Source organism: Hydra vulgaris, chromosome 10 (genome assembly GCF_038396675.1).
Source record: "Hydra vulgaris chromosome 10, alternate assembly HydraT2T_AEP".
In the NCBI taxonomy this organism is placed as follows: Eukaryota; Metazoa; Cnidaria; class Hydrozoa; order Anthoathecata; family Hydridae; genus Hydra; species Hydra vulgaris.
The window spans coordinates 46817191-46842765 of record NC_088929.1 but is presented as its reverse complement, the minus strand read 5'-3'; the positions used below and the strand labels follow the sequence as shown (position 1 = coordinate 46842765).

The window sequence follows — 25575 nt, the reverse complement described above, 5'->3', positions numbered from 1 at the left end:
TTAATAAGATAATCAGTAAACATATACAGTATGTATTAAGAAAAGAAAGGTCTTCCTTTTCTTTTTTTTCTTTATTTCTTGAGGAAAGAAGTTAACAGTACTCTTATATTTGAAAAAGGTAACAAACTATTGGCAGAAAAATTAGATGAAAACTTAATAAAAAATAAATAAATATTCAATAAATAAAAGTGAAGAAAGTGCAAAATACCAATTATAATCAATTCCTGATAACTCAAACTTCCAAAGGACAAAGAAAAATGGTTTGACTTAATGAATGTTTGACTAAAGCGAATTCCAGTTAAGTAAAACTTTGGCTGATATGAGATATTAGTTTGAGTTAAGGCAACTTTTCTTTATTTAATTCTAAAGTATATACATTTAATTTACACCATTATAGTTATGTTTCAATGAAAGAAATTACAGATTGTATTCAGTGAGAGATGAAAGTGTCTTTCATCTCTCACTGAAAACTTGTAGAGATGAAAGACACCAACCCTTGCAGAGATTTTGTTCCTCCTCATCAAATTTAAGTCAAAAGTAGATCTCTGAGCCATTACCAAATTCCACCATCATCATGATGTTAGAACTGTTAATTTCTGCACTTCCAACATCAGCCAATTTGTTTTTAATTCACCAAACTCAACTTTTGGTTTTATTATCAACCATCTCAAAAAAATAACTTTTTTATCAATTTTGATTTGTTGCTTAGTTTAACATGTTATGGAGAATCTATTATGTTCATTTTTTATCTTAATTGTTAAGTCTTAGCAGCACAATTATCTTTGGAATTATTTATAAATAATTGAAATAATTTTTTGAAATTTGGAATTATTGAATTGAAATTTAATTTGCTTTTTAATAATAACCCCTTGTTTTTAATATTGTAACTTCTGTTTCTGACTGAATATAAAAACATATTTTCTGTTTTTATTATCAAAAACATAGAAGAAAAAATAGGCCTGAAAATCAACTGAAAGATCTCTAATCTGAGCAAAGTTAGAAAATTCAACTAAAACTAATATCCACCACCTTTTTAAAAACAATGTTACTATGAATTAAATTTTGAAAATCAAAACATCAACATTTTTTTTGCCTACCATCAAAAGTTTGAGGTAGGCAAAAAAAAATGTTAGCATCAAAAATCATAGAAACGAGGTCGGCAATTTTTTGCCCACCTCAAACACATTAAGGTCAGTAGTTAGGTCAGCATTGCCGAATGCCGACCCTAATTCCAAGGGTTGATAGATAAATATCATTCACAAAAATGTTAGAGGTGTTGTCATTTGTTTACGAATGACAACACCTTTAACATTTCAACTATTGACAAGCAACCACTATTTGAGTTGGGAGTTACCTCCCAACTTAAATAATGGTTGCTTGTTTATGGGAGAAAACAAGGATTATTGCTCAAGAGTAAGAAAAGGATTGACAGAAGACTAGAAAAACTAAAACTTGTACAAGTCAGAAAAGCATAAAGATAGGAGTGCATTCTAAAGGATTGATGTGTTCGGAAAAAATTATTTTTTAGACCATGAAGTAACAAATGTGATACAGATACAGTAAGACTATGATGGCATTTGTAGAAAACAAAAGTTTAGCAGCTTGAGCTCTTGCCTAGCTGCTTTTATCAAATGCACATTCTGAAACTTTAGAAAATTTATATAGCTTGATAATAAGAAAACAAAAACTGATCAGACAATAGTTAGGAATGTTTCCCTGCAGAGAAAAAAAAGTTGGATTCATTTCAACTTTTTGCAAATCGCCATAAGCGAAAACCAATCAAGTTTGGAATAATATATCACTTGATACCAACATTAAAAAAAGTGTGGCTACACAAAGATAAACCTTTTTGTAAAAAACCCTACATGAAGTTACCGCTGTTTGTTCTTGCAGTAACAGTTCTTAACAGAAATGTTCATATCAGAGTTTAGCATTTATTTCCTTATACTTAAATTATTATATTACAAAATGATATCACATCTTACATACAAAGACAGAAATGTTAAAATTGATGCTTGGAAAGAAATTTCCACATGCTTCAAAAATAATAATTGCTTTTAGTTCAACATACAGCGTAAACTTATTGTTGCCATTTTTATTGTTGACAACGAAAAAAAAGTAGCGCAAAAGAAAGTAAATGGAAATAAAAATGATGCTTTGTCAAAGCAAAAAAATTTGCTTTGCGAGAATATTTCGTCTTGTGGAAAACTGCCTTTACTATTAATGATCATTTAGAAACAAACATTCTTCAATTTATCAAAGAGTATAATATAATTCCTTATTTAAGTACTTCTATTTTATTTCAACAAGATTCTAATAAAACCTAACAATAGTTGAACTATATACTAAATAAAAAAGTAAATATATTTTTATAACCATTTTATGCTTTGCGTAGTTTGCAAAATTTAAAATATTTCAAACAACTCTTCTTAAGCAAGAGAAACAAAAGAAAAGATTAAATTGTTGTGTTACTAAAAAAATTATAACAATCTTTTCTTTTAGTAGTGCCTATAAAAAATTCTGCATTGCACCAGAACCCTGAAACCGCGGTGTATAATGATCAGCATCAAAACTATGTATACATTTAATAACTTTATATTTTACTTAAATCCACCGGTTTATTATACTATAATATATATTTAAATTAATATATAAGGAGCATATTACATTCTATGATATTTTGTCTTTTGCAAACTAAAAGCACGTTTTTTTTAGCATTATTAGAAAGCAAACTTATGGTTAAACAAAAGTAAAACATAATTATGAAAAGAAAGCAGAACTGCTTCACAATACTGCTGATAATGTTTAGTGAGTGGGCTTTTCAATATTTTTGTATGTTTGTATTTTGTATGGACCTCTGACGCGGTAGTGGTTCACCTGTAAGTCACTTTATATAAATGCATGCTTGCATTTTGTTCTGACCTCTAGCGCTCTGTTCATCTACTCGTAATTCACTATGCATGTATGCTTATGTTCAGTCGCCTGCAAGTTTCTGTACTGTTCCTATTTATTTGATTATTAATTTTATTAACTTTGATGATTATTACTTTTTAAATTTTATTGAAAATGAAATTGTTGTTGAAAGTCTTATTTTTTATAAAATCGATCGTACAAATATTAAAAAAAAATTTCCACTTAAAGAATAAAAAATTAATCTATGTTTTTGTAATTATATATATAATTTTTAATAAAACTTATTCACTTTATATAACTTAAAAAATAAAATTAAAAATTTTCTTTTTATAAATGACCAATAAAAGTAATCATCACTTAGCTTAAAAGCGCTTAAATATAAAAACATTTAATTACAAATGATTATTTACAAATTTAAATGTTTTAGTGTGTTAAAACATCTAAAAAGCCGTCGCCAAGTTGTCACAACTGACCAAGCCTGCTTTTACCATTTTAAGTGATACATTTTACATGATACATTTTACCATTTTAAGTGATACATTTTACCATTTTAAGTGATACATTTTACATGATACATTTTACCATTTTAAGTGATACATTTTACCATTTTAAGTGATACATTTTACATGATACATTTTACCATTTTAAGTGATACATTTTACGGTTATTTACTGCTAGTTATTAATACTTGTTATTTCTGTGTAACCACTTGTTAACCATTTCTATTTTTTCAATATTATTTTTTTAATAATTAATATAAAAGTAATTATTTCTAAAGATTAATTTAAATAATTGAATGAAAATAAAATGAAAATATTCTTACTTTCTTCCAAGAGTTTTATCTCTCCATGGGGTGTTTTTAGAGTTTAAATTAGAATCTTTACTTGAGTTTTCTTTAACGTTGCAAGATGAGACTGCTTTTGATGTTTTGAGGTGAGCAATGGAGCTTTTATAAACTTGTTGATGTTGTTTTACTTCAGTTAAAGCTTTTCTGACATCATTTGGGAGAGAAAATGTAGGACTAGCAACAGTTTTTGATAAAGATCTTTTTCTATTTAATAAATAGTGCGGAGTTTTGATATTTTTGTTAAGTGGCACTCTATAATAAATTATACAATTATATTTGTTTAAATATATTATATAAACTATTAGTATAAAATACGATTAAAATTTATTATAAAAATACAAAATACTAACTTTAATCCATATATATACATATATATTGCACACTTTAAGTGCAATATATACATAAATACATATATACATACATACAGATACTATTCTAGAACAGTAATTTAAATAACAGTATCCTATGCCTTTTGATCCCTTTCTTATAAAAACTTTTGGAATGAAATTAAAAATAATATCAATTCAAAAAATTACATTGTTGCAAGTATATAACATAAACACAAAGAAAAGGCATTAGGTTCTGTAATCTTTAAATGTTTAAAATTTGTTGGAGAATTTTAATTTACATTTTCACAGTAGGATAAACCTACAAAATAACACAGAGCACTGATGGGTTGATAACACACACACACACACACACAAAAACAAAGACACACAAACATACACACACTTTTAAATAACAGATAAAAAACAACCATGAAATAACCTAAAACTAAAAGAACATTATAAAAAACTAACTCTAAAAAAAACATTTTATAAAAACAAATGACTGAATTGATGATTATTTAATTATAGATAGATATGAAGGTGACAGAATAAAAACACAATATCCTGTATGAATTAAACTGATTTTCTTTAAAATAATGCCATATTTATAAAATATCAACAAAGGAATAAATAAGGTAACAATTTATTAAGAACTAAAACAACATAAAAAATTAAATAGTTAAATAATTACACTAATAATAAATTTTTTATATCATTCAATGCTGAAATCCATTGCAGCATCATCAAGCCCAGTGCTAGTTAACTAAGGTTTGTAAAAAATTTTGATACATGATTTTAAGATTTCATGTTTCTTGGCAATTGGATGTTAAATATAAGTAAAACTTTATTGTATATACAAAATTTTATTGTGTATATAAAAGGTAGTTCATAAAAAAAATTTTTTTTTTAAATATCTGCTCTAAAGGTACCCTCCTCCATCATATTGAAATTCTTAGTTTTCACTTATAAAGAAAATGATTCCAAAAATCATAAACATAAATCACAAATTCAATATTTTTATAAAACAATAAAAGATGCAAAAAATATTTTGATGTATATAAGCTTTATCTGATGTAAGATGAATCATTCTTAGTTGTTAAATTCCTTTGTTGAATTTGTTGAAGGTTGATCAAAGTTTCTATCTAAGAAATATCTATGGGTTAGATAGATCTTAGATAGATTTTTGCTGTTTTAGTTATGGCTCTTTTAGATATTGTGCTCCATATTTCAACCCTTGGAATTAGGAAAAATGAGGTCGGCGATAATTTGCTGACCTCAATCTTTTGGAGGTCGGCATCAGGTCGGCCTGATGCCGACCTCCAAAAGACCTTTGTATCAAAAAAATTATTTGATACAAAGGTCTTATCATAAAATGTAGAAACAAGGTCAGCAAAAAACTGCTGACCTCAAATACTTTCAGGTTGGCATTGCCGAATACCGACCCTAATTCCAAGGGTTGATACTTAAATATGTTAATGTTAATGTCAACCTCCTAAATTTGAGGTTGACATAAACATACTTGAGGAAGTATGTTTATGTCAACCACTTGCCTTTATTTTATGACACTAATGTTTTAATTTACTTTGATGTATGTTTTACTTGTAGTATTTATTATAACAAAATTTAAAGGTTATGAGTGAAACTAACAACAAAGAATGGATACATTAAAATTGGATTTTTGAAATTAGAATCCAGATCCAAATCCAGATCCAATTTTAACTTAAAAACAAATGAAAAATATATTTTATACACAAAATTTTTATTTATTTTTAAAATATATAATTACAGTTAATTTTGTGAAATAAATACTATTTTAATATTTCATATCAACAAACAAAAATTATAGTTTCAATTTTTATTTTTATTACTTTTTTACTAACTTTTTAAAAAGTATAAGGTATTAAAAGCATCTTTTATTGTTCTATAAAAATTATAATTATTTTTATTATTAAATAATTTTTAAACTTGACGCTAATTATGCCAAACCATATTCTGCTGCTAATTGTTAAACTAAATTAAACTAAATTAAGTAAAATTTTGTAATCATTTATCATGAAACTTATGAATTTATATACTTCAATTTTACTGTTATTAATGAAAAAATAATTTAATGTTGTAAGTTCTCACTATTTCTCTCTAAACAACAGATTCTTATTATTCAACAGAAGTTATAGCAGGTCCTTCTTGCAGTTAAATAACATTTTTTTAAATTTAAAAATGAATGATATAGACCTTTGCAAAGAAAGAATCAGATAATTCTATTATTGCAGAAACTGCTGTGTCACAAGTTTAAAGTGTATTAATTGATAATTAATAAAAGTACAAACATGCATCTTTACGAATAGTATAATAAGTTTTCATAAATACATAAATAAGTTTTGCAATATTTCAGGTTTGTTTAAAGCTGTTGATAATGAGAATGTCCCCAAGACGGAATAGGTGAATAAAACAGGTGAGGAATATTATAAATCAAGGAAAACTGAGGAACATGCCTCAATTGTTTCACTGCCTGATGGTAAGTTCATTGGTCATGTAGATTAACTGATGTTAAAAAGCTAAAACTGTTTCTGCAGCCTGTTTCTTAAAGAAAAAAATATTGATGACAGAACTGAAGTCACTGAAGCACTAATGTTGGAGCAGAAGGTGGAGTTAATCTTTGATAAGAATTTGGAGCGCATAAATATTGTAAACACAGTAGGCAGCTCACAACTGCATGCCAAATCTTAAGACAGCTGACAACTGTATATCAAGGCTTTATCAGCTATCAAATGCACAATAAAACTACCAACTACTCTAAACATTTTGACAAGATTTATTGTAAATGTTTGTGGGCTAATGTGGTTTACTAAAAACTCATAACCTTGCAATTTATAGTCCTCAAAATCAATTTTTCTTAATGCTAAAAGATTTAAGTTAATTGAAAGTAAAGAGAAATCATAAAGTGGTGCATTCAACAAAACTTTTTATTTTGCAAATTCAAGAATATTTGGCTCGCTAAATTAGTTTCACCCCATAAACCAGACTCCACAAATGCTTTTAAAATAATCATTAAAGACAGAGCTACTCACAAAAATAAAGTTTCTCTATGTCTATTTCAGGTACTTGAATCGGATTTTAAAGCAGCTAAGTGGCTATTAATGATTAAGAGGACCTCTATTTATTAGGAACACGACAAATAATAAACATTCGTTGCAGTGGCAGAACCTTTTTGTGTACCAAAATTTAATTGTTACACACAAATAGTGGAATGAGCAGCGAAGGAGGCTACAAAAAGTATATAAAGCATTTTTTATAAGCAGTAAAAACTTTTATAGCTCTTTGTCAAATTTTTTATTAAATAAGAAATGTTATTGAATAAATAAATGGATAGCTAGTGTGAAAATCTAAAGACAATGCTCGCCTAAAGAATTTTTCACAGCGCAATAAATGACACTTGTTATGTATATATTCTTGTAACCTTAACTTTATAAACGCATGCTTGTAACAAGTATAAAACCAAATTTGGTATTTAATAAGCAATATTTTTAATGAATAAACAGATAGCTAATAAAATCAAAAGCTCTCAAAAAGTAAGAAGCTGTTGAGTGGAGCAACTCACATGGCTTGCCATGTTCACTTAATCTTTTATCTTTTATCTTTATTTTTTATCTTTTCTCCATATGTATATTAGGGCATACCAAAAACATACTTTTTTTCCTCTAGGATACCTCTCAATTTTTTCCCATTCTCTAAAGTCCACTGAGGTTAAAAATCAACAGAAAAAAAAATTTCGTAACCAGCAAGTGATAGCTGTAAAATTTGAAAAAATTAATTTTCTCGAAAATAAATGTTAGTTATATCAATGTTAAATAATTATGTAATGAAATTTATTTTATTCTTTTATTTTATTTTTTAATAAAGTTAATAATGATGCCTAAGTTGAATAGTGTTATCATGACTTTTTAAAAGCATATTGAATTTTGAAATAGGCTCAAGTATATTTAGGCAAAAAGTATCGTCAGGCTTGGAAATATGCTTAAGCTTACAAAAATACACACTTTCTCAGTCTTGTAAAAAAGTCTTGTAAAAAAGTCTTGTAAAAAAGACAAATAAACTTTCTTTGAATCTGATATATAAATAATTTTATTAGCAATAATAAAAAACAACTACATCAAATGGTTTTCATGCATCAAGTAAAATCTTTAAGAATTCCCGTTTTAATAGATTTGTGCTCAAAAACATGTAATTTAGAGTAGAGCTCAGCAAAAGGGTGTACCAGAAATAGGGTTTTTTTTTATTTTCTTTATTTCTCAAGTTTTTGCCATTCTCCTCTATCCATTAATAGGCTATTAATAACCAAAAAAATCAATTGTCAAAAAGTGATTTCTGTAAAATTAAAAAAAATGAAATCTTTTGAAAATGAATATAGTTTTTTGTCAATGTTATTTAATTTCTTAAAACATTTTTCTCATTTTTTTGTTTTTTTAAACATTTATTGATGAATAGTAAGTAAATGATAAATAGTAAGGTGAATATTACTTTATAATGAATAATATTATTATTAGTGTAATGCATGCTTTCATTTTATATGAATATTGAGTTTTTGTAACAGGCTCGGGTAGACTTATTTAAAATATTTTAAGAGGCTCATAACTATACTTAAGCTTACAAAACTGTGTGCATTCTAATAAGACTTGTGGGCAAGAAAAAAATCATCTACAGTTCAATATAAATATTTTGTTTTCCAACGCAATAACTTCATTAAATGGTTTTCATGCATCAAATAAACACCAACGAAAATTTCAGTAATCTGCTCATAAACATACCTGATTTAAAGTAACACTCAACAAAATGTTTATCATACGCTTAATTTTTAAACATATATAAACCTGAGCCTTATATGTTTATAAACGTATAATTCTCTTATAAAAAAAAAACATGTCACATGCCAATTTAAGCCATCTTTGGTCAATTAAAAAGTTCAGTTTTGTGGCTAACATTGGTCGCCTTGTCAGAATAGACACAAATAAAGGAAAAAAGAGGAAGACATACACTAATACCAGAAAACTACTGTTTCTTGTAAAGTATTCTATCAACCAGCTGTCATTGGCAGCTGATTGATAGAAAATCTTAGATATAAAATTTCATAAATAAATACTGATGACTATTTTAAAATTTGTCTGTCTGTAGCTTATTCTCAAAGGTTTCCTGTCAGATATCTTACTTGCAAGAGTGAAACATTTAAAGATTCGCACTTTTTTAATGAATGTGAGGAACATCATTTAATTCATCATTCAACACACCATTCAATGATATTGACAACACAAATGACATCAATCTTAAAGTAATCTAAGCTGAACGCTCCAAGAGAGTTGACCAGGCAGATGCGATCTTAAATATATGAGAGTATTACAACATTGTTGATCAGATCTTTGCTATATGCTGTGACATGACTGCTTCAAACACTCCAACACTGTACGTACACAACAGTACTTTTTTGGAGTTTTTACCATCTTCACAACCTTCCCTGTTCTGATTAATCTGCAGGAAACACATGTTGGAGGTACACATTTCTCATTTTGTGGAGAATCTTACTGATGAGAAAATAAAATGGCACAGGAAAGCACTATATGTAAGATTATATAAAGGCTGGTCACTCAGAACAAGGTCGATAAGACGGAGCACATCAGGTTTGATTAGAATGGGTTACATGTTAGGTTGTTTTTAAACAACATTAAAAGAGAGACCCTGAAGTTCCTCAAGCGGCCATTGACCACAGAGATATTTAACACAGGGACTACAAGAAGCTATGTGAAATAGTTGTCTTTTAATTATTAGGAGATGTACCAATATTTCATTTTCATCAATCTTGAGCCTTCCATTAATAGTTAAAGTTATTAACAATTGTTTTTGTTTTTTTTGTACACCCTAATGTATATATGTGTGTGTATATATATATATATATATATATATATATATATATATATATATATATATATATATGTGTGTGCATATATATATGTGTGTGTGCATATATATATGTGTGTGCATATATATATATATATATATATATATATATATATATATATATATATATATATATATATATATATATATATATATATATATATATATATATATAGTACCGCGCTCAACTTGTTTCTCCACGCAGCGGCCTTGTTCATCAAGGTTCGTGTTTCAGAGTTATAGAATTGAGAGAGGGTTATAACCAAAAGTAGCCTCTTTATCTGAAGTGGTCTTCTCGACCTTGGGGAGGTAAATTACAAAAAAAATATATATACATATTTATATATATATATATATATATATATATATATATATATATATATATATATATATATATATATATATATATATATATATATATATATATATATATATATATATATATATATACACCTTTGTACAGAGTAAAAAGACAAGTTTTAAATGCACTTGTTTTTAAACACATATATTTTATGTACTTTTAATAATTGATAACCCAATTAACTGATAAGATGTAGTCTGCATTTTTATTTTTATTTATACTATGGATATAATTTAACAATTTAAATAAGAAAAAAATTGTAAAGACATCATAAAGGAGGTGGAGGTGATGAGAAAATTAACAGAGCAGTTTAAATACACTTTGATAAGAAAACTCTTTAATTGATAGATTTTTCTTGCAGTCTTTTTCATTATTTTTATTACTCAACAGCCTGTTAATATTAGGATATTGTCTTTGCTCCTTATTTCTTATTTATTTTATTTTGAGTAAAGAATATAATTATTATTTACGACTATAATTTCAACCAACTTTTAACAATTTTCAACTAACAAAACCTTGTCAAAAGATCATATTCTAATAGACAAAAGAGCTGTCTTATCAAAAACCAAATGGCAAGTCATTGGCATGCATAAAATGAAAATGAAAAATCGAAAAATCGGCAAACGCTTGAATATATTTGAATTCAGCACTCGTATAACAATAAAGTCACTTATCAACTGTTAGTGTCATTGATAAACCTAGTATTGGGCATCCCAAAAAAACTGTCAGCACATGATGAAAACATACTTTACAGAAGGCCTCCAAGGTAAAGATTTAAGGAGTAAACAGATTCTATTTGTTGACCAGCCTCACATGCCTTCTTCATCTATTAGGTTGGTGCAGATGTATTTTTAATACATTGTTTCCAGTTTAGGATGTTGAATGCTGGATCTTCTTGACTCGATGCATGGGTTTTGCTTGTGTATCTGTTTTTATGACTAGGCAACTCATTCTCTTATCTCCTAATGAGGGTAGAGCTCTAAAACTTAGTTTTATGGTTCTGAGGTCTACTGGTAGTCAGGTTTTGCTAACTCTGTGGTAGCTCTCAGAGAGGCTGATCAACAGCTGAAAAATATCAAAATATTAACAGTGCCATGTTGCGCCTAGATGGTGTCCCTGTTTGCACTTTTGATGTGCATTGCCGAGGCCATATTTGGAGCCCTTTGTTATGGCTTAGGGTTTATTATTAGTAATGAGGCAATTGTTTGGGTTATTAAACAGTGTACTAAGTACTATCTTTGCTTTGATTCAAGTTTTTAACAAATTTAAAAATGACTAGTGAAGTAACAAAAACTATAAAACACAAAATACCATTGTCATCACCAAATTCTCTAAACCTATCATTCACAAATATTTGTGGCCATAATGAAGTAAATTTTCTTCTGTTGAGTCTTATTTCTTCCAAAGTTCACCAGACCTACTTGGTCTTTGTGAGACTAATTTGAGTTCAGCTGTCTCATCTTGTGATCTTAGTGTTGATGGTTATCTTCCTTTAATTAGTAAAGACTCCAATAGCCACATGCTTGGCCTAGACATTTACATTCATAAGAATTCACCTATTTGTTGGGAAACTTGGTTTGAATCCGCAGACTATTCTTTCATGTGCTTCCATTTAGCACCACTTCACTCTATTACCTTTCTCTTTATTCTATATCGCTCTCCCTCATCTCAAGATTGCACTCTTTTTGATGTTATTTCTGATCATATTGACCAAGCCCTCTCTCTTTATCCATCAGCTAATATAGTTGTTGTCGGTGATTTTATTGCTCCCCACTCTGAATGGCTTGGCTCTAGTGTCAGTGATTTTGCAGGCATGAAAGCCCACAACTTTTGCCTTTCCCAATCCTTAACTCAAATAGTCAACTTTCCAACTCGCTTTCCTAACAACCGGAATCATTTACCTTCTTTACTTGACTTATGTCTTGTTTCTGATCTTAGTCAGTGCCCAATTTCTCCATTCACCCTTAGGTGCTTTTGATCACAGTGTGATCTCTCTAAAACTATTATTTCATTCTAATGTGCTTCTAAATGAAGAAGGCATGTGAGGTATAAAAGTTTTTAGTACTTTAGTCATTTTTAAATTTGTTAAAAAACTTGACTTAAAGCACAGATAATACTCAGTACACTATTTAATACTCAGTATATTATTTATTATTTAATTACAAGAACATTCAGCATTTAACATCCTAAACTGGAAATAATGTATTATAAATACATCTACACCACCCTAATAGATGAAGAAGGTATGTGAGGCTGGTCAACAGATAGAATCTGTTTACCCCTTAAGAATGGAAAAATAAAAATTATTTTTATAACAAATGTCTTTCATACATAATTTTTTCTAACTTTCTATGTTTATTGGGTTATCAGTGACATGCTTGGTACATAATCGGTAGTGGAGTAGTGGTAGAGCACTCACTTCATAAGAGAGAAGTTACAAGTTCAATTCCTACCAGATCCCTGGTAGTACTACACTCAACTTGTTTCTCCACGCAGTGGCCTTGTTCTCCAAAGTTCCTGTTTTGGAGTTAATGAGTTAAGAGACAATTGTAACCACAATTAAAGTAGCCTGCTTGACTGTAGTGGATCTGGTATTGGGGGGAAATAACATTTTAAAAAATCAAGAGTAAAACTTTCTTGACAATAAAAAATCTCATAACCACCATACTAGGAGAAGATTTTTCTCACCAATACACTACGCTCATAACCAGAGATGTAGGTCTCAAGACCAAAGTCTTGGTCTCGAGACTCATATTTAACTGTCTTGGTCTTGGTATTGGTCTTGAAGCCTAACGCCTTGGTCTTAGTCTTGGTCTTGAAAGCTATTGGTCTTGGTCTTCTACTGTCTTTTACTTTTTTAATTCTTACAAAAAATATCAACTCAATAAATGGATTAGTTATTAACAACAAACCGTAGATCGTCACAACTTCCCACTCTCAATGAGAGTCTTGATCGCAGTCTTGTAAAAATTTTCAAAGTTTTGGTCCTTAGTCTTGGGTTGATTTTTTGATCCCTTGGTCTTGAAGCATTCAGTCTTGGTCTTGGTTTTGAGCCCAAATGTCTTCGAAACTGAAAGAGTCTAATAGTCACATGCTTGGCTTGTACATTTATTTACAAGTTCACCTATTTGTTGCAAAATCAAATTTGTTTCTATGTACTTATATTTTACTCCTCTTCACTAAATCATCATTCTACTTTTTATTTATCGTCTTAAAGAAACAAATCCATTGATAGAAATTCAAGTCAATCCTGGTTCTGTTGTTAAAGTTACTTTGTGGTCCATATTTATAATTCTATATATTGAGTCTAACAACTTACTCTTTCATAATTTAGTATATATGTCATTAGCATTTAATGGAAGTGATGAGGTAAGGGCTATTGCTCTTGATTATTGAAGGCTTTCAATAAATTCTGCCATGCGGGACTTCTCGATGAGCTTGCCTTATATATAGGAATGTTTTTAAAGCTATTGAATCATAGATGTCTAATCATAGTATTTATGTTGTCCTTAATGGACAACACTCTTTTTCACTTCCTACCTTCTGGGGTACAACAAGGTTTCATCCATGGTCATGTGTTAATTCTCATCTATATTAACAACATTCCTGATAATCTTACCTCTAAGTGTCTCTATTTGCTGATGATCACAACCAGAATGCTTAGTACAGGCTTGAAATCCGATATCTCTTCTGTGACAGCTTTGAGCTTGCTGTAACCAAAATAAAATTCAGTTATTAATTGCTAATAATTGTCACAATACTGTTGATAATCATATATTGTGGGCGGCAACACAAGAGTCCTCTATTTTATGTTATGCTCATTATATTCTTACTCTTGATTCCATTTTCTACAATTTCTAAATACCTTATCTGCCTTTGTACGCAATATTATTGTCATGTTTGAATTGTTTCTTTTAACTAGATCTCTCTCTATTTGGTCCAAAAAATTGTAAATGTTATTAAACCAATTCCACTACTTTCCAATGGTTGTAAGGGATTGTTTTTCTTCCTCTTTTTTAAAAAATTTTGCACCTTTCAAAACCTCTTTCTCTTTTCTACAAATACTACCATGGTAGCTGCTCAAGCAAGCTGTCTAAAATACTAAATGTTCCAACAACCAAAACTTAATTTTGCTAGACTCATCATCCAACTAAGTTGCATTCTTTTACTTTGACTACTCCTTCATGCTTGAAAAATGTCCCAGGAATCACTACATTGGACTTTCTCCCAATGTCATGATTCCCTGACAAATACCATTACAGTTTTTTCAATCTTTTTTTTTTTATTTCAAATTCACAATAGTACATTTTATTAACTTACTCTTTTAAAAAAAGTGCAAGAAAAATATATTGCATTCATAAATTTTTTTAAACACGTATTTTTTGACATGATAGAATTTTTAGAACATAAAATTTTCAAAATTACTGTTCTATTTACCTCACAGTTTTAATCATCTACTCATGAAAATAAACCATGAGAATTTTTTACATGTGTAAAAACAACTTACTTATAAAATGATAATAAGTTCATTTAAATGAACTTATTATCATTTTATTAAAATGAGATTTATCTAATAAAAAATTCTAATATATTATGAGTATATTTTAATCAAATGAATCTCTTTTTTCATTGTATTATTTTCTAATAATATACTAGATATAATGGCACAAGTTATTTTTTTCATATTGTACTCTAAGTACTGTAAATAAAGCATTAATAATTATTCTAAATATAAATGAGTAAATTTCAAATTTTGAAATTTTTAATAATTAAAATTTCAAAATGATTTTAATAGGATAACAGGGAGCATTAAGCCCCATTTCTTCAGTTCATATTATAAAATATCTAATGTTATTGTATAAAAGAGAGGGACATTAGACTCTACATAATGAGACTAACTAAGGAAACTTTTTATTACCATTCTAACATTTTGTAAACGTTTCTATGGCATTGATGTTTAATTAGCACTTATAGATTTTTTTAACTTTTTAACTATCTGTGTATGTAATCAATGAGTTAAAATACTGATATTTATAGAGCAAATGAAGGTAGAAATTTTAGCAAAGTAAAATGGCAGTTAGATGAATGTCTAAGAGATTGTTTATAAATATCCCTAAAATTCACTTTAATACTGAATTTCTATTTAATATTTTGAATGGATAGCATTTCTACGAGAAACATGGCTTTGTTGATTATTGCCTCCATTTTTTAAAATTTAAGTCATCTTTAGATGTAACATTTTAGCTTTATTTTTCACTACAACTTGAAATTTTTCTGAATAAAATTTCTTTTGTACAAAAAGAAATATGTGTTGTCAATCAATTAAAATATTTCCTGTTTAAATTCAATATTTTTTTACTTATTGTAAAGAGAGTAAGAAAAGTTCTTGAAAACGTGGTGCTAGTTTATGCCACTGAATTCTTCATTTTTCAAAAACATATTACTTTGCATAAATAAAAATTATTTATTTTCTGTAATATTAAAAGTAGTGATCAAAGTTCATAACTGAAAAGAATTGAAGTAAAAATTATAATAATATACACTGCTTTACCGTAATTTCTGAGAAGAACAAGGGTACACGATCCTGATTAACTCACATCCACATAAGTCATGTGAGTTTTGTTATGCCATTTTTGATATAATAAAAACAAATTATATTTAAAAATCATTAATAGTTAAGAAAATTTAACGAAAATATAAAAGTGGCTTACACATTTTTAGCATTATTTGCAAGCTTCATTTTATTTGTTTACTAATAATTTCGTTATCCCGCCTCAAATCGAAACCGAGAAAAAGCGATTACGGCGCCTTGTTAAAAAGCGATAACAGCCTCGTTTTAAAAATGGAGGTAATTAAATCGGAAAAGCGGTAACATAACAATAGTACTGAAAATAAAATGCTCCAAAAAATGTTTAGGGTCAAAAAAACTGCTGAAACTCATTTTAATAAATCAAGTTATGATTTTCTGATCAATGTCAAAAGCATTTATTTTGAAGTTAACAAATGTAGATCATTATAGAAAACAGGGATAGCAGAAAAGTATCGACAATTGACTGCTCGAAAAAATGATGTCAGATCAATGTATTAACTTAGGAGGAGTGTTGCTACATTGAGTGAAAAATAGGTAAAACATGCAAGAAGTGCTGCTATATTGACTGAGGGTTTAGTTTAGGCAGGTTGCCTATCAATTAAAAAAGAATTGAATCATAATCATTTTCTTAATTTTTGACTAGATTCAATTATTAATTATTTTGATACTAGTCTTTTTCTGTTAATTTAGAAAGTAAAATTTTTTTAATTATTTTGAACTTATTCTCTTTTGAGCTATTTCGATATTATTTTGCTTTTAGAGTTTTCAATACTACACCGTTTTTCACAATTTCTGTTTTATTCTTTCGATATTAATCCGAGAAATCCTTTTTTGAATCAATTCAGTTTGATTTTTTTTGATACTGTTACTACTACCCATTAAATCAAAATCAAATAGCAAGAAACAAAAAAAGCTTTTTGCTTTTCTTTGATATTCATTTACTATAAAATGAAAATTTAATAACAACAACATTAACCATATAAAATATAATAACAACAACATTAACCATATAAAATATAATAACAACAACATTAACCATATAAAATATAATAACAACAACATTAACCATATAAAATATAATAACAACAACATTAACCATATAAATTATAAAAGTGATAAGAATGCAAATGAAATAAACTAAATAAAAATTAAAATATTATCGTTAACAAAAGATATTTAAACTAGTATAATAAAAAAACCGAAAAAATAAAAGTATCTGATAATAATAAAATCAGCTGAGACGATATGTATTTGTCATTAATGTTTTTCAAATAGCTCTAATTTTGCTGATGAAATTAGAGCTCCAATAAATATCAGTTTTCTCAAAAAAAAAGGAAAGAAAACAACAACAACAAACAAAACGCAATCGTATAGAGAAACTTTTGATGCAGTTTAACAACAATGAGATTTACATTTTCTTTATATTACATTAAAGGTAAATATATAATAAAAATAATAATATTAATAACACTAAAGGCTTAGTGATAAGACAACTATAGTCCTCTTTTAGCCTCAGTTATGTAAATCTATTATTCATGTATGTCCTAATTTGTAATTGTAAATATTCTTTAACAGCAAAATATATACAAAATATATAAAAAAACTAAAAAAAATGATCATATCGTTTATGGCGTCACATAAACAATTTATATCTTCAAAATCAGTTTCTAATAAAAGGTTGTAATAAAATGCAACATAATATAGACAACATCAAGATATTAAAATTTACTCAAGTATGACGAAAGCGTTTTTAGGTTTTCCGGATGAAAACAACTCAATACTTTATTTAATATATGTATAATACTAATATTAATAATATACTGTATAAAGGTTTAATTTCATAAAGTAACCAAAGAAAATACTATATCTTATCACTCTGAATCTTACAAAATAATCCTTTTTATCATTATCTCTACCTTTAACCATTTAATTTAATTCTGCCTCTATATAGCATTTAGCCGGAGGTGGATAAACCACAATACCATCATTTTAATAAAGTCTTAAAACAAAATATATTTGTTAGTTGTAAAAGATTAATGTATAATTGCATATTCTAACATCCGGTGCAATATCTGTCCGCTATCTTTATCCTCTATTTCTAAATCTATTTCTTGGTCCGTAGACCAAGAGCTAATGAGTCTTTCGATTTATTTGTTTTAAATAAACAAACAAATTGAATACAACAAACGTGATTACACGTAATCAAAGCTTTAGAAAAAGTATAATTCATTGTCATTTATCAAATGTTTTTGCTTAAGTATATTTTTAAACTGTATAAAAAAAGAAATGGTTTTTAGCTCATTATTCAAAAGTTTTAAAATTTTTAAAAAGGATTTAGAAGTTGTGGTTTAACAATTTCTAAATTGTGAAAGAAGTTGTAGCTTAACGATTTCTAAATTGTGAAATTAAATTGCGAAGCTCTAAAATCTAAATGTCATTTATACAATTTCATTACAAATATGATTGCATAAACTTTTGATATATAATAAGTATTTAACACGAACCCTAAATCATTGGGGCTTGGGAATAAAATGTCCCGTTGTCGAGTGGCCCTACTCTCATATTGTTTTGTTCCATTATTATTAAAATGGTCGTAAATATGGTGGTAAAAAAATAAAAAGCAAATAAAAATTACTTCATTACTTATTTCACAATTTACTCCGAAAAAATAGTTTCTCATATTTCGACTAAATCGACTTTTGGTCGACTTAAAACTCCGATTTTAAAAATTTATTGGTCGATTTTTTTTTTTTTAATTTTGTTTGTTTTAGGTGACCCATGAAATCCTGCTTTTATCACAGAGCACCGTGGAAGAGCATTTAAAAGGAAGTATACGCCTTCCTTCTTACCGATTTTCTAAAACCCGAACCACGAATCGAACGAATCTCTAGTACTGCGCTACGGCTGCTAATTTATTTTGATTTAAGTCGACATTGGAAAATATATTAGTCGGCTAAGTCAAGGGTCGAATTATTTAAAAGTTGTAACAACACTAAAAAAAATAACTTTTATTGTATACTAAAACTAAATGTTAGAATTTCGAAAAAATATTGTATGGAAAAATGTATTACCACTCTTAAATATCTTGTATCTTGAATATTGTAATTATTATATTTGATTTTCTAAGTGAATATTTTTTAAATGAATCCTTTTTTTTATTTCCTTTAATATTTTCGAACCATTTAAGAAAGATTTTTTTGTTTGTATGGGAAATATGATGTTGGGGAAGATGGGGGAAAATGGCGTACGTTTTGAAAGGCCTGAGTTATCGCAAAACTATCAGTCATGATGCAGTAATACTTTGTTTAAGTTGCTTTAATTATTCATTGCCTGATTTTTTAGTTTGAAATTAGAAAATTTGAAATAAAAATTAAAATATAAAGCTCATAGGTTTGTCATTTGGTCACGTGACCGGGGCAAGACGACTTATTATGCAATTTATACCTCCAATTTTATAAAATTTAAAAACTGCTAACTATTTTCTGTATTCCTGGTGTGATGATTATCTCATTTGTTTTAATAAAAAAAATTTTAAAAAAAGTTCGGCGGTTTATTTTAGAGAAAGTCAAACACAAAAAGACAATTTGTCAGCCCGGAATACAAGTGTCGTATACGACACTGTGTTTAAATTGAGAAATTTGCATTCAAAGTTTAAAGTACAGAATCTCTTTATGTAAATTTAATTACATGTTGAAATTTAGTAAAGTTGACTAAAATCAATATAGTTTTTTGTTTAAATTGTTAAAAAAAAAAAAACTTCGCCCGTAACTTAGAGCACTGTTTTTCGAAATCAGAAAATTTTATCGATATATTTCGAAATCAGAACATTTTGTCGATATATTTCGAAATCAGAACATTTTGTCGACAATACAATTTTCATAGATGCAATTAATTTGATAGTAGGTGAATTAAGGTTAAATTTACTTATGTTGTAACTAACAATGACTATAACTTTAGTATAATTTTATCTTCACTGTCACTGTCGCATTTTTTTTTCTTTAATTCATTCCCGGTAACCAACGCATCGGCATTATATTTAGAATTATACAATTTTTAATCTTCAAGCTTCTTATATAGAAATTAATAAGTTTCTTATACTTCTTTTTTTTACATTAAGCAATTTTTATTAATATTATTTATTTTCGAATAATTAAAAATAAAATAACTAATTTATCACACATATCTTTTAATTTGTCTATGAAAAATGATATAAATAAGTTAAACCTTAAATATAAACAACCATTTCCATTAAATATAAAAAACCATTTCCATTATTGTTCCTTTTTTTTACAATAAAAAAATAAATATATACAATGTTTATTAAAACATTTTACAAAGTGATATATTTAATTGTTCATTAATGACCAGAGAACGATTTTTTGAATTTAATATGAAAAGGTAGATGTTTTTCATGACACATTAGTTTTACCTTTGAAAAAGACTTTTTATGGAAATATAAAGACTTGGAAGCAAGTTTGAAATTATGAAGTCATCTTTGTACATTTGTATGGCTTTCAATTCTACTCCAGAAGTTTTTTCAATAGATAACAGTAATTTGAATAAGGTAGGAGGACCGTAAATCTCAAAATGTATTAATTTTTTCACAATCACACTATGCGCAGTCTCAATATTCTGTACTGAACTATGACCAGGTTCACTATACTTCTGTTCAATGAGTATTTCGCTTTCATTCTGAAAATTTTTTATTACCATAGACACAATTGAGTTCTTATTCTGGGGAACACAAGAATCAGACCACAAAATAATTTGATTAATTGATATATTAGGACAGTCTTGAATAATTAACTTAAATAGTTTATACAGACAACTTGCAAGTTTATTTGCACCTCTACCAGCCATAGATTCATTCCAAATATTGCACAATAAGTTTTTATTATTCAATGAACAGTGGGCTGTGAAATTATAGCAATTTAATTTTCTTACTCTCTCTATGCTGCAGTATTTTTTGATCATCTTCTTTGTTTTTATACTCTTGACATAAATCACACAAATCTTTCTTTGGTTTATGAAATGTCAAATTAAACTCTGTATTAAAAGTTGAATAATAAACATCTTTTTTTACATTGAACTCTGGGTAGGCTTGTGTAAACAACCCATACATTTTAATTGTACTTAATGACAGCTCTAAATATTTTTTGTTAGTATTCTGTCTGCAATAATGTGAATCAACCGTTGGAAAACTATTTATATGTTCTCTGATCTTATCTAAGACTTGATTAGGAGTTTTTCTACAAACCATTTTTCCTTTCTTCGGGGACCTTGGTACTCCACTTACTTTATTTACCACGTTATTAAAATTATAGTAAATTCTTCTTTCACTGATACCTAATGTTTTTAGAAAAAATAATTTACAAACTCTGCTTCTAACATCGTTCTTTTCAAAATGATATTTATAAACACACTTCTTATGTTTTTCAATTCTTAAACTTTTACTTTTTCTTTAACAATCCCACCTTTCTATATTTTGAGTATAAAAGTTAAGTTTTTTAGTGTCACTTAAGTTCCAGAAATAAAAACTTCAAAACATTTTAGTTTACACACTGAAGAACAAGCTTCTCTTACTTTTCTCTCTGGTCTCTCTTGACCATTTCTATCTATGTAGGCCTTGCCACACTGCCTTTACTTTTTTCTGACATTATTTTCCACTTGTTAACACTTCTTTGTCTTTTTCTTGTGAGTTTTCTGCAAAATATAATTAAAGTAACAATAAATCTATTGTATCGGAAACTATTTATTAAATTGCCTATTAAAAGTAGAAAAATTAATGATATTAAAACTATAATTTAGAATATTAAAAAAAAAACAATGCATAAATACAGTTGATGTAAAAATAAATAAAAGGTAATAATAATAAAAGAAATTTCAAGAACTTATTTTGAATATAAAAATAATGATCTCTTTAAAATTATTCGGCAACAAGACGTATTGTAATCAAATCTTTGTAAACAAATATTTTATATTTACTTTTCATTGTTAGGAGAAATGATAGTAAAAGAAAAAGATGAACTAATAGAGTTTTCCACTATATATCTAAGAGTTTCTTCCTCCATTTGGTGGTTAGGCTCAAATACAATTGGTATCGGATTGTCAGCATCAGAAGCCATAAAATACTCCATATTTGTTATAAAATATTCCATATCTGTTACTTAACTTTACAAAAAAACGATATATTTACAAATACTGTTTAGTTCTTTTGATTACGAGTAATAATTTCAATTCAATTCAAAGAAAAAAAAAGCAATTCAATATTAAAAACAAATGGAATGTATTACTTTTTATTCACAAAAAGCTTAATGTTAAAAAGTTTTTATTTACAAAAAACTTTATGTTAAAAAGTAAACAAGTGAATGAATATACGTAGTTAGTCTAAAGTCACGTGAGCAAATAGAACGCTACTATTGGTCTACGCTAAGTATAACAAATGTACCTCGAGCGGTCTTTTCATTTAAGACATGTTTATTTAAGACACGTTTATTTACGACAATGATCTACTGAGCAATAGGGTGGAGTGAATTTTTTTCTACAATTCGTTTAGCCTGGGTGTGCAAAAGTTGTCTATTCATTTCAGAAATACTCTGGAAAAATATCAATGCTCTAGGAAATTATCTTGAGGTTCCTCAAGACCTTAAAAAAATTTTAATGGGTCCCTAATATTACGTAAAAAAAAAATTTCAAAAGTATGTCATGTTGGGTCTCAAAAGAAGCAAAATTTTATAAAAATTTAAAAATAACAATTATTTTATACAAAAATTATTAATTAAGATTTTTTTGAAATTATAATTAAAAAAAATAAACTTTTTTCATTTTTAGTTTAAAAGGTCATGTTTTCTGCAATAAACTATAAAATAACAATTTTTTTTAAAAAATAATTGTTATTTTTGAAATTTTTATGAAATTTTGCTTCTTTTGAGACCCAATATCACATACTTTTAAAAAACTTTTTTTTACATAATATTAGGGACCCATTAAAATTTTAAAGGTCTTGAGGAACCTCAAGATAATTTCCTAGAGCATTGATATTTTTCCAGAGTATTTCTGAAATGAATAGACAACTTTTGCACACCCATGCTAAACGAATTGTAAAAAAAACTAAAATTCACTCCACCCTACTGAGCAATATGGGAAAAAAATGTATTGAGCTATCGGATAAATTTTTTTTAAATAAGTCCACAAAAAATAGATAGTTCAAATATATAAGTCATTTTTTTTTAAAATGTTGAATACGACACTTGTATTCCGGGCTGACGAATTGTAAAACTTTACAAAATCATAGAGTTTTAGGACTTTTAGTTCAGAAATTTTTTTGGATATCAGATCTCATCGGTGAAAACGTCATTATTCTAATAGATGCGCATTCTAAACTAGCAATGCTATTAAGTAAAAAGTTACTTTTTTGACCCTACACAATACAGCAATAGCGAGGGGGAGAAGAGAATAACGAAGAATAAATCATTCGAAGAGTTTGGATATGAACATAATAACGAATTAGAAAAAGCATACCGTTTTTTTTTAAGATGATACAGTTGATTATACTAAGATAGGTTTTCATCAAGGTATACTCCAAGATAATTTATATATTTTGACGGAAAAAGTTTCTTTGCTTTAATTTTAATTTTAACATTATCAATAGTTTTTTGAAGGGAATGAAAAATAATGTATTCAGTTTTATTGACATTCAAGGAAATACGATTATTATTTAACCAGTTATATAAGCAAGAAAGATCTTGATTGACTTTTTTAGAAATAGTCGTTAGTGATTTGTTGGTATATAAAAGATTGGTATCATCAGCAAAATGATGTACCATAGAATTTTTTAATAAACAAGTTAAATCATTTATATATAATAAAAACAATAACGGTCCAAGAACTAAATCTTGTGGAACGCCATTTTAATAACTTTATGTGTGGATTAAAATCCATTAATTGAAACTGAGTGCGATCCCAAATATATGAAGAAAACCAATGATTAGCAATACCACGCATTCCGTAGTAGTTTAACTTTTTTCATTAGAATGTTGTGATCAACCTTGTCAAAAGCTTTTTGAAGAATAAACCACACACAAAGAAACCACTGCCAATTGCACCACGAATCATTTCAGTAATGCTAATGAGAGCATGAGAAGTGGAGTGATTTAAACGATACCCGAACTGTCGAATATGAAAACAAGCAGAACTATTCAAAAAGTTGTAAATACGAGAATACATAAATTTTTCTAAAAGTTTGCTGACATCTGATAATAATGAAATTAGTCTGTAGTTATTACATTCAAGTTTTGAGTCTTTTTTATGAATTGGGATTACAGAAGCAGATTTTAAAATATCAGGGAATACACCGGTGATGAATGACAGGTTAAATAGTTCAGAAAGTACAGGAGAAATATCATTTGCATGAGCTTTAAAAATAGGTATTGGAATGCTCTTAGGTCCCGAAGCCTTGCTGTCATTAAGAGAATGAATAATAGACAACACTTTGTTTTTGTCAGTAGGTTTTATGAATATTGATTTAAGATTAGGATTTTTAATATATTTAATAAAGTCAGTATTGGATGAGTGAATATTTTTCTATAATACTTCCGGAACAGAAACAAAAAAGGAATTAAAAGGTTCCGAAATTTTAATGGGGTCGTATATCACGGAGTTGTAAAAAAATAAGCAGGAAGGAAATAAGTAAAGTCTCGGACTAATTTTTAAAAGACTCCTAATACCATCCCATGTAGATTTCAAATTTTCTGCATTAGAGCAGAACTTAGAGTAATGGTTCTTTTTACTACGACAGGTGACAGGTGATAGGTCGGTGTAACAAGTTTCTATAAGTTTTATAAGATTTTTCTTTTTATTTGACTTTTCTATTGAGTTTGTTATTAGGATTCTTTGTTTTAAGAAATTTTTAAAATATTTTATTTCGTATTTTAATTGAAGTCAAGATTCCTCTTGTTATCCAAGGTTTGAGACCTCTTGATAAGCAGCAATTGCTGACTTTTTTTTATTTGTGCATGTTTATCTAAAAGAGAATTGAAACTTATGAAAAACTCTTCAAATAACTTATTAGTCTTACCTTCGTTAACATTGATTACGGTAGTTCGATTAATTTTTGAGAAAACAATACATAATTCCTCGGAATTGAATGTTTTTAAATTCCAACGAAAAATGCAGCTTATACGAGCATTAACTTTGGTTTTATAAAATGGATGTATTAAAAATTGGGGCAAATGATCTGATACCGTAAAAGTAAAAGTACCAGCAAAAATATTTGTAGAAGTTGCATTAGAAAATATATTATCAATTAGAGTTTGGAGTGGTTCGTGATTCTTGTCGGCAATCAAATAAAGAGAAGAAAGTTATTTACAGTAATGGTGTCTAAAAATTCAGAGACAGAATTATCTGAGTTTACTAATAAAAGATCGACATTAAAATCGCCCATTAAAAAAGTAGATTTTTTTTTTTCCATATTTAATAAGTTTATAAGATTTAATAAGTTCTGAAATATTCATAATAGGATGGCGATAAATACAGTCAATAATGGTGTTTGATTTTTTAGGAAAGTTGATTTCCATAACCACAGATTCTA

The 25575-nt window shown here is 27.6% G+C and overlaps 1 protein-coding gene and 1 long non-coding RNA gene across 2 annotated transcripts in view; both read right to left on the bottom strand.

Annotated features, from left to right (window-relative positions):
• Positions 1-16181, bottom strand: part of LOC105843104 (uncharacterized) — a 28155-nt gene extending 11974 nt beyond the window's left edge. The window contains exons 1-2 of the mRNA XM_065808161.1: positions 16108-16181; positions 3737-4012 (exon numbers count right to left, since the gene is read on the bottom strand). Coding sequence (XP_065664233.1) covers positions 3737-4012; positions 16108-16136 — 305 coding nt within the window. The 5' untranslated portion in view covers positions 16137-16181. The remainder of the gene's footprint in view (positions 1-3736; positions 4013-16107) is intronic.
• A 3974-nt stretch (positions 16182-20155) lies between these two features.
• LOC136086620 (uncharacterized) lies at positions 20156-22337 on the bottom strand. Its single transcript, XR_010641474.1, has 2 exons — positions 21972-22337; positions 20156-21689 (listed from the first exon to the last, which is right to left on the bottom strand). It is a non-coding gene; the product is annotated as an uncharacterized LOC136086620 (long non-coding RNA).
• Positions 22338-25575: the final 3238 nt, after the last annotated feature.